The sequence below is a fragment of the Lutjanus erythropterus genome, chromosome 1, assembly GCF_056507025.1.
Source record: "Lutjanus erythropterus isolate fLutEry1 chromosome 1, fLutEry1.hap2, whole genome shotgun sequence".
NCBI lineage: Eukaryota > Metazoa > Chordata > Actinopteri > Lutjaniformes > Lutjanidae > Lutjanus > Lutjanus erythropterus.
Genome location: NC_139317.1, coordinates 3,049,930 through 3,060,875, shown reverse-complemented (window position 1 = coordinate 3,060,875; position 10,946 = coordinate 3,049,930). Strand labels below are relative to the sequence as shown.

General features: G+C 38.4%; 1 protein-coding gene across 1 annotated transcript in view; it reads left to right on the top strand.

Moving 5' to 3' along the window:
- Positions 1–10,946, top strand: part of dis3l (DIS3 like exosome 3'-5' exoribonuclease) — a 29,110-nt gene continuing 18,164 nt past the window's right edge. The window contains exons 1-4 of the mRNA XM_084720156.1: positions 1–265; positions 2,091–2,244; positions 4,289–4,417; positions 8,536–8,671. Coding sequence (XP_084576282.1) covers positions 133–265; positions 2,091–2,244; positions 4,289–4,417; positions 8,536–8,671 — 552 coding nt within the window. The 5' untranslated portion in view covers positions 1–132. The remainder of the gene's footprint in view (positions 266–2,090; positions 2,245–4,288; positions 4,418–8,535; positions 8,672–10,946) is intronic.

Below are 10,946 nucleotides of genomic sequence, written 5' to 3'. Positions count from 1 at the left end.
CAGCCGACTTGCCTTGCGCACTTCCCTAAAGTTCAGCGTGAATGTTTACAAGTGCTTCTTCCCGCGTTACCATAAAACAGCTGAATAAAAAGAGCAGACGGCGATTCATGGATCAGTCCTGAATTTTTAAAGATGATAAAGACGGAGAAGATTCTTCATCTGAAGAGCTGCCGGGGCAGGAAGGTCCGAGTGGTCCGTGAACATTACCTGAGAGAGACGGTTCCCTGTTTCAGCGCCCTGTGTCAGGCGGACTGTGAAAACAACGGTACACACACACACACACACACACACACACACACACACACACACACACACACACACACACACACACACACACACACACACACACACACTTCAAAACACAACAGCCTTTTATTTACCCTCACAATGAATTCACCTGCTAACACACACTGCGGCTAATGTTACAGCTAAAGAGCCTCACAATAGACCAGACAGTGGCTTTGACTCTACTAAACCCAACGAGCTAACTTCAGTTACTGCTAATAAAAACCTACTCACTGACTTGTTTTTATTTATTTATTTATTTGTTTGTTTGTTTGTTTGTTTGTTTGTTTACTTATTGCAAAGATATTGCTGAATGAACTTGTACTTGTGCCAAAGCTAACTAAACTGTTACTGTTCTATTGTCGTTAAGGCAGTAAAATTCAAATCAGTGTTGACAGATTGACAGGGTGGTTTGATGCAGAGACGTGATTAGCAAATGAGATTCAGGACATTTAACTTGCAGTCACATATGTCGTGAAAGTCAGAATGTTTGCTGTAAAGTTGTGTTAAAACGGGCAAAAGATTGATCAAATTGAGTAGCATTAATATTAATATTAATATTATTATCATTATTATTATTATTATTATTATTATTATTAACAACAACAACAATAATAATAATAATAATGTTTATAATGAGTGTTGTCAGATAATTTTCCTTCCCCTGCTCCTTTGTCCCTGTAGCGGTCAAAAACACTTACATTCTGATAATGATATACCGAGATTTACACAGAATATAATACACAGTATATGCATAAAGACACATTTTGCAATAAGCCCTTAAATGTGATTATCAAACCCCTCATGACAAAAATAAGTAATGGAGGCAGGATACTTTACAGTTTAACAATAATCAATAATTATAAATAACTATAAATTTGCTGAATGCTGCATATAAAGCTAACAAATGAAAAGTGTTCTTATCTGTGCATGTGAGACGACAGATTGGTCTGGCTCTTCTTGTGACACATATCATTGTATGAAGATGATTTTATCAGGATCAACATTAAATAGTTGTTGATCTTTGGTAATGATGTGTGGTGACTGCAGTGACAACTTAATGTCAGGGACTAGTGATAGACCGTTTAATTAAGCTGCCATATTCCACCTAAAACAAGTAACTGGCTAAGATAAACATGTATTAGAGATTGTAATGCACATGGAATAATGGAATTATACCTGACTTTTCTTTGTTATGATACTGGCATTAAACATCAGCCGCTGACCAATGAACAAACATATTTCTTGCTTCAAATAAAATCACAGTAACTCAGTTCAGTATGCAGTGTTGATCCCTGGTTATGGCTGTGCAGGAGGAATTCTGTTTATTTAAAAAATGTTAATGTTGAAGTGAAGCAAAAAATTTCAGTATATCAACAGGCATGAGAATCGAGACTCGGCTCCAGTTGAGACCCAGCTCCAAATTTTCTGAATTATTGGTATTCTATGCTTTTCTTTAAGCAATGCTGGCATGTTTTTCCTGATAATCAGTGACATTAAATTCATGTGCCTACACTACTTTAGACTTGCCTTTTGTCTGCTCTGTGTTCAGACTCAGAGATAATAAAACAGTTTGTTGATGCTGAAAAGCTGTGCAGGCCTATTTTTTTCACATACAAATTTGATTAAGACTCAGTAAAGGAAATTATAAAGATTTGGGCCTATAAGCAGAATCAACGATGGCATTGGTATCAATAAAATCTTATCAGTTTCCATCCCTATGTATCAGCCAAAATCTCCATAGAAATGATCGCCCATGGAAAAAAAAATAAATTTCCACATGTCCCTGCTCACCTCCTAACCAGATGGCAAGGTGCTGCCAAGAGATCTGACCCACTACGTGGTTCCTGATGTCGGCGTGGTGGTCGACTATCTGGAGATCTTGGAGTTCAGAGAGCTGCAGGGCATCGTCTTCACCCAGACCGCCTGCCAGGCTGTGCAGCACTGCAAAGGACGCAGGTAGGAACAGGTGCACAATAAACCACCTAATCAAGGTTTGATTTGGATCTGGAGCCATGCCTGTTGTTGTTGTCTGCACTGTGTGTGTATTTTAATGTGATGTGTTTTTGAACCAACCTGTGAAGCTGAAGGCAAAATTCTACATTTGTGGACAATTAAGATTCTTCTTCTTCTTCTTGCTGTTATTATTATTAATGTATAGGCATGTACACTTAGTCGTATATCATTATATTTTAAAATAAACATACTGGTGGTCAGCTTATTTCTACCAGCAGATACAAATCTTATAGCTTCCGGCGCCCTAAAGGCAACACGACAGGTTCGTGGTCAAGACCTTTAATTCCTTAAGCTGCGTTTGAATTAAGTCTCTAATGACAAGCTACCTGCATAATTGTGTAAAGAGTGGACAGGGGTCAGCCTCATTACATCAAAGGTGTGCTGACGAAGCTGAAAGAGATCCAGGCTGTGACTTGAAATATCTCTCCCACACAAACACGCAGGAGTGCTTTTGACAAACTTGATGAACACCGTAAATAAGGAGTCCCACATGGTTCTGCTTTCTGCTTACGCTGCCGTTCCAAAATGTTGCATCATTAATACGATGAAACTTCACTTTTGATAATGTTAGGTAGACATAGCTGCTAGAGCGTATGCTGATGCCATACTGTGTCAGTAATTGCAATTTTCCATTTCACACACACAGGAACGAGCACTCTGTGTGTGTGTGTGTGTGTGTGTGTGATGACCTTTGAGTTTCTTTGCATCTTTCCTTTTCTATCAGCCCGCAATTTAATATCTAACTATAAATGACTCATAATATAGAAAGATACCATAAAGTGGATCTCATGTAATAAAAGAAATTTCCAACCCACCACTGTGAAAGTGGATTAGGACTGAACATAATGTTATTTTTTACATTTGAAACTTTTATTGAGGTTTTTGAATGAAGATTTGAATGTCTGTCGTCGTATTTCATTGTGCCGTCGGCCTAAGAAAAATAAAAAATCAGCAAAATCCTCAATTTGAAGTAAGTGATTCATCTGAAAATGAGTTTGCCAATAAAATGTTTTCACTTTAGCCCTTTAGAGCTGTATTATAATTTCAGAGCCTCACTTTCCATCGGCAGTTTTGAGGGCTGTGGGCAGGCTACAACAGTATTTTGTTAATGCTGAAAATTGTTCATGACCACTGCTTTAACTGCTTTAAACTGGAGGAAAACATCAGAATTTTATATGACTTGACTTGTGACTTGCTTCACTTATAGCAGGGACTAGATTCTCACCACAGTAACTTGGGACTTGCTTGAGACAATATATTAGTAAAAATGTCCACCCACGTCTCTTTTTGTCAGTTCAAAACTCAGATATTCAAATTAATATGAGAAGTCTCCATATTTTGGAGGCTGAACAAAAAACATTTTCTGACATTTTTGCATGAAAAATTACCAACAATTAATTATCAAAATAATTGTTTGGGCAGGTGAGTTGCCAGATTTACTCGCCCAACGTGGTATTTTAAGGGCAATCCTTATTCCTTACCCTGTTATTAGTTTTTATTTTGAGTGATTTCATAGTTATCTCTGTTATGGGATCACACTTGTTATATTAAAGGATAAGTTTAGTAGTAGGAACAGCACGGTTTTGTTGCCTTTGGGTGGAGTCACACGTTCTCTCTTGGCAGTAACTTCATTTTTACAGACCTGAGAGTCGCATCAATCTCTCATCCTTCTCATCCAACTCTCAGCAAGAAAGTGAAAAGAGTATTTCACCAAAGTATGTCAAACTTTTCCTTTAATCGACTGTATTTATTGTTGTAGTTATCTCAAGCGTCCATGTTTCAGATTGTTTTTAGATAGTAGTTTGACAAAGACAGCAGGTTTTGAAACCTAATTTTATATACTTTGTGATTTTTTGTTAATCATTCAAACTTGTTTGGGTGGATAATAACATGTTTCTGTGGTGTCACTAACTCAGAACACACATTTGTTGTTGGTTTACAGTACATTTAAAGAGTGTCTTCCTGTTTTTTCTGTGTGTGTCTGCAGGCAGTACAACCGTCTGCGAAACCTGCTCAAAGACCCTCGACATGACTGTGTGCTGTTTGCCAATGAGTTTCAGGAGTATTCCTACTGTCCACGAGAGAAGGGGGAGAGCCAGGAGAAGTGGCAGACGAGGTCAGTGCTCAGCACCTTCCCATCACCGTCACTGAACCGCTCACATGACCTGAGTCCTGAGGTGAACTCTGAACCTGCAGCTCAGGCTTAAAGCTGAAATATGAACGTGTCATGTAGTTTAGTTAGAGACTACAGAAGATTAAATGTGAGGAGTTAAATTTGCAAAAACAGATGAACCCCTTTTCTTAAAATGAACAAAGTGATGCTAGTTTGATTTACATTCCTCTGAGTGCACAATAAAACCAAAATGTGATTTATTAAAAAGAACTGAAAACTGAGGTATCTGTGTCCAAATACAGATACCTCCAGCTTCTCATACATCCATTACTAAATTAGAATATAAATTTCTCTCTAAGTTCTCAGTAACTACTCACTTGTTTCAAAGTAGTGATTTACTCAGTCAGTCTGCAGCCTTAAAACTTAAGAAATGTCTCAGCTAGTAAATAATTTAGGAATGGTCGGGAGGAAGCGTCTGTAGCACTCCAAAAATTAATTCAATCTATATGTATATTGGTAATAGTAGATATTACTTGTGGATTATTCATGTCTGCATGCATTAAAAATATGTGTTTAAGAAAACCTAGTACAGAAGTCATATAATATAGTACAGAGTCTAATTATGATGAATGGGAAATATATGATTATGTTAACTGTTATTTACTCATTTAGGTGAATGTTATTGACGTACCATTTTGTAATCAGAGGTATGTTTTGTTATTTGTATGAAAAGTTATTAAAAAGATTCCTGCCACCGTAAAACAGCATTTATCAAGTTTCAGGTCTGATTTGTCGACTTTATTCCACATCACCTCTTTAACACTTCTCTCTAGACGGGGTCATAGATTAGCATGCTAACATTAGCTTTGTCAGACGGTTCAGTTTAGAGGCTGAGGTAACAGCCAATAAAGAAAGCCTCAGAATTTGATCAGTTTTATTCTCAACGGTACTGATCTGTTGAAATATGAACAGATTGGCTCCGATATTGATTACAGGACGTCTGTAGAGAGGCGTCTTTGGTTGGGAAAAAATAAACTTTGACAGGTCCACTGTACTACAACTGTAACAACTTTTAACATTGCTAACTTGCCACGGGTTAGATTAGAAGATTAATACTACTCTAATGTCCTTATGATATTTTTTCTGATGTTTATTGAACCTTTATTTAACCAGGAAAGTCCTGAGAGTCAACTGAGATTAAGAGTCTATTTTTCGGGGCGCCCCTGTAGCTTAGTTGGTCGAACATGCGCCCCATGTCCCTGTCAGTCCTCTGCAGTGGCCACCGGTTCGATACGGACCTCCGCCTATTTCCTGCATGTCGTCGTCTCTTCCTTTACCTCCTTTCCTGTCATATCTTCAGCTGTCACTATTAAATGAAAAGCCCAATAATCTTAAAAAAAAAAGTCTATTTTTCAAGGGAAACCAGAGGGCTGTGCTATGAAGGAAGCTTAATACAGCCAGGCTTTCTTTGCATGAGCTGGATCAACAAAACCTAAAACCCCGATCAGAGATAACAGGTACCACAATGCTGACTATCAACTCAACCCAGGTTTTCTTCTTCCTGCTCACATAAAAAAGACTCTTCATCAAGATTAACAGGTTTTTATCGTGGAGAACTGTGCAGAATATTTAAAAAATATATATCTTGTGGCACAAGAGAGGAATACTGTTAGAAAATTATTGATGGACTTAATGAGCTCTTAATGCTGTCGTTTATTTCTAATGTGAGAATTGCACATTAAGGAATTAAACTTGATACAGCAGATTTGCTCTAACATGATGCTGTTGGTCTCACGTTGTCTCATAATGAAGGAGACGTGGAAATCAATTTAGTTTTTGGCCAAATCAAAGTAAAATGAAAGTTACTGACTGAATATTTTCCGTGATGAATAGGATAGACTGATCAATTTTCTCATCTGTGTTCTGAGCTGCAGTATCAGCAGTGTGAAATGGACTTGGCAGCGAATCAGGATCGAGCTTAAAAAAACATCATTCAAAGTGTCGGTAACTGCTTCGTTATTATTTTAGTGTATGGATGATCTGCCGTGGAACATTTAAAATGTTAATATGATCTGAAACACAAACAGGAAAAAAAGACTTCCTGCATCACCAAACTGAGGTTTCCATGACAACGAGATGCACACAGTTTGTGCTGCTCTAAGACAGTTTTATTCTGTGAATTTATCAACGTACAGCTCAGCAACTTTGCTGAGTCTTCCCTCTCAGAATATATATAACTCATAAAGAAGATCATCAGGAAAAGATTTAGTTAGAATGACTCCGTAACTCCTCTCAACCAGGTTATGAGTTCAGCATCAGTTACCATGGAGATCTAGCCAGGATAAAAGAGAGACATGTTCTGACTTTAGATTAAACATACCTCTAATCCATTGATCTCGCTTTGTAGCACAACCCTCTGACCAAGACAGTTGGCAGCAAAACCACAAACATGTAGACAGAAACACATGTCCTGTTACCTGTCCAAAGGTAACAAACTTTGTCTTCTAACTCTTGGAAAGAAGACATTTAAAATAGAATATTTCTTAACTTTGTGAAAAGTGATAAAAGTTAGTAATTTCTATTGTGAATGTGTTGTGATGTATATCAGCTCCTCTGAGTCCTTCAGCAGATTTCAGATGAAAGTTTAAAATTCAGTTTAGTAATACATAAACCCTGAACTCACTTCAGCTTTTCTTCAACTTGTGCAATGGTGGCTGGTGGTGCAGAACCGTGAGGCCACTTAGGGCCCCCCTGCCGGCTAAGCTGTCAATCAGACATGTACAGTGGCTCCTGGTCTCCGTAGGGGCCCGAGGGCTGAAGGGCTATTTCAGCGTTTCTAAAGATGTTTCTTCTACTTCAGGTAGAAAACAAGTACAATAACAAAGATAGCAGGAACTCTGAAGACTGACAGCTATACAGTATAGACTTTGTTAATTATACTTGTCAAAATGCCTTGAGGAGTGGAGCTCACCGCCCTGCAGATCTGAGCACCTAAGGAATTTTTTGTCTTCCATTTAATAATAAAATAATATTGATGCTCTGCCAAAGGTCTATTTGCCAAAAGGCCTTAGATGATAAAATAGGTGCATGCAATGGAGAGTGTGCTGATGCTGTGATTTAGTTTTATTGATTACTAACTGGAAAAAAAAAAAAATCCAACCTGTAGCCAAAATCCATGAATCCATGAATCAAAAGTTTAGGGCTGTCCCAGAATTTTGTAAGTCGATTCAGGTTTGGCTGTTCAATACAAAGATTTGACTGTAGATGAGAACAGAACAACGCCACAAGAATAAAAAGTCAAAATTCTCTGATCCCAGCGTCTTACATATGAAAACAGTTTCTTCTCTATTAGTAAACTGAATATCTCTGGATTGTGGACAAAACACGACATTTGGGGACGTCATCTTGGACGACACTTTTCACCTTTTTCTGACATTTTGTAGATCAAACAACTAATCGATTAATGGAGAAAATAATCAACACATGAATCACGATGAAAGTAATTGTCAGCTGCATCCATAATTACAAGTCCATGTGTTTACTGCTACTTTATCAGAATTATTATCAGTGTATTTTTGGATTAAATTCCAGCTCTACTCTTGAATCTGCTGCACAGATTAAACATCCAGCAAGCAAGATGAGAAGGTTCAGTCACCAGCTACTGACTTTCTGTTGCAGCAAAACTTCACAGATACAAATACAAATACAGAAGGAAGAAATAATCAGGCACTGTAAAAGTACTGCTCTGTGTCATGATGTTTGATGTAATAAATATTTAATTATGACAATGTGGTCCATCATTATGTTGTCCCCAAACTTTTTAGTTTACTTTTAAAGACAGAAGGTGCAATCTGCTGTCATGAAATGAGTTTATTGCATAAACAAGACAGTAAACAGAGTAAATAAGACAGTAAACAGAGTAAATAAGACAGTAAACAGAGTAAATAAGACAGTAAACAGAGCTGTAAATGATGTCTGTGTTCTTTATATTTACAGTTAGAAGTAGTGTTCATTTATAAACTAAATACAAATGATCAAAGTTTAGGGTTTTAACAGGCAAGCTGTCTGCATGCTTCTTGTCCTTGTGAATTACCTTTGTGTGTGTGTGTGTTTGTGTGTAGGTGTGTGTACTCTGCAGCAGTGTGGTATCACAACCACCTGGCAGGTATGATGGATGTAGTGATGATCACAGAGGACCTGGATGCCATCGCTGAGTACAGCAGCCTCAACTCTGGAGTGTACGTCATCTCCGTCCAGGTACACGGTGACACACCTGCTGTGTACATTAACATTCACACACCACGTAAGGTTAATGTCCGGAGCTACGGTGCTGCAGTCCCTAAATATTTGGACAGTGAGCCACTGGCAACGTCTCATCTCAAGGTGAATTTAGTAGCAGTTGAGGAGCCGTATAGAAGACTTCTCCTCAGCAGATGGAGTTTGCCCAGTCGTCCTGGAACTGTTTCTCGAGCACTTAGATTAGAACGTCCTCGTTTAGGAAAACTGAAGCAATCAGCTTGTTTGCATCGCCTCCAGTTAGGAAGCGCTGTGAGCTTTGACAGCTGTGCCCTTTAACGTTGCTATGGTTACGGGTTGTTAGCGGATGAATTTCAAATGGTGAATAAACTCGGGCCGAATTATGTGAGCATTAAACGTGCATCTGTCAGCCAATCAGCAAAAAGTATTCCCCCGGACCCTGGTATAAACCACTTTATTTGGAGATAAAACTGAAAGTGTTACTAATAATTGATTATTGCAGAGAAAAATATAGTTCACTCATCTACAGTAAGCACAGTGGGTCAAAGTTAAAGCAGGATGTCAGTCTGTAGACTGTGTGTGATGTGTACAAAGGACTGTTTGGGTCAGAACTTTGAATTTTTATCTAATCTGAGGGTTTGTTTACAGCCTTGCCCCGTCACACTTCTTTTTAAAGATGTCACTGTTTTCCCGCATCTCAAGATTTTAACTAGTGCTGCGAAATTAGTCACAATATTATCAAAATCGTAATATGGTCAAGTGCAATATCCAAATCGTGAACCAAATCACAATTTTTTGAAAAAGGAAACTTGAGAAAACACAGTTTTGGTTTCACATCGCAGTTATCCAAGTGGACTTAAGAACTTCTCATGTCATACCTGCGTCCTGTCATCATCACCTACGTGGGCTGTACCTCCCTGTGTTTTACACTGATTGGTTTGCAGACGGGCATGTGTCTGATGTTGGCGTGTTTACAGTTCGGCAGCCTGACTTCAGTGATCGTTTATGAAGAGAAATAATGAACACATTAACATCAATGTCATCATGATATTATTATAATTATGTCACCAGCAGCACCAAAGTAAAACAACAACTGAAAAGTGTTGTAGTTTTATAAGTTTTTTCTGAACCATCCAAAAAATGTTTTCACACTAGAAACAAACCGAACAATGGTTCAGTTTGATCCAGATCGAACCGAAGTCCAGCTTTTTGGTCTGTGTTCCACGTGAGGTTTCAAACCTGTAGATTTTGGTCGAGATCAAACTGAAAAGTCTGAAAATCCAGATCTAATGAGGGGGGTGTGAAAATACCCAAAGACATCACAGAACTTATCTAGTATAGATGAAGAAATAAATGAGTCTACAAAGCAAGAACAAAAGACTGTAAACATCTGGCTTCATTGTTTATTCTCTAAATCTTGAATCTTATTTATGCAGCAGTGTATCAGGGATTGATTAAAATGCTGAAGTGATTGCGTTCGGCCTAATTGTCTTGCATTACCATGCCCCGTATATGCTCCGTCCATATCGCTCCACTGGGCTGCTTGACAACTAATATGCTGTTGGAGTAGAGAAGGAAAAAAGTGTCAGAAAAAGTAAACTGTCATGGCTGGTTAAAAGTTTTGATGAAGTGGCTCCAGGATGACTCAGTGGAGCGCTGAGAGTTGTTTTAACACGTGAGGAGCTGTGATGAATCACACGTAGCCTCATGAAAATGATCTTATTCTGAGAAAAAGAGCAGTAATTTATTTGTCTCATCTACTTGTTAGCAGCTGTCAGATCAGTATGGACTTTAGTATATAATATAAGATGATGGGTGGGTAAGAATAGAACCTTCTCAGAACCACCTGTGAACCAAGAGATCTTGGTAACGAAACAAAAAAGTACCATGGAGTTATTTTAGTGTTCAGTATATTTAAAGTGTAGTCCGGCATACAGAGAAAATGACAACATTCAGTTCTGTTTGAGTGTTAAATGGCTACATTTTTAAAGTGCTTTTATCCAGCAAGGTTTTTGCTGCTGATTCACACACATTCAGGGAGCTGGGAGAACTCGAGGGCAGTTTGGGACACTTGCCCGTGTAAACAGAAGGATGTGGGGACCAAACCACCAACCCTGTGATCAATGGACGACCAGCTCTTCCTCCTGAGCCACAGCCTTCACAGATTCTTACAGTTCATGGATGCATTTCATCTTTCCAGAGTAGAAGTTGCAATATAACTGCAGGAGAAATGAATGATGAGAACTGACCTGTTGGCTGCCACCGTGGACAGCTT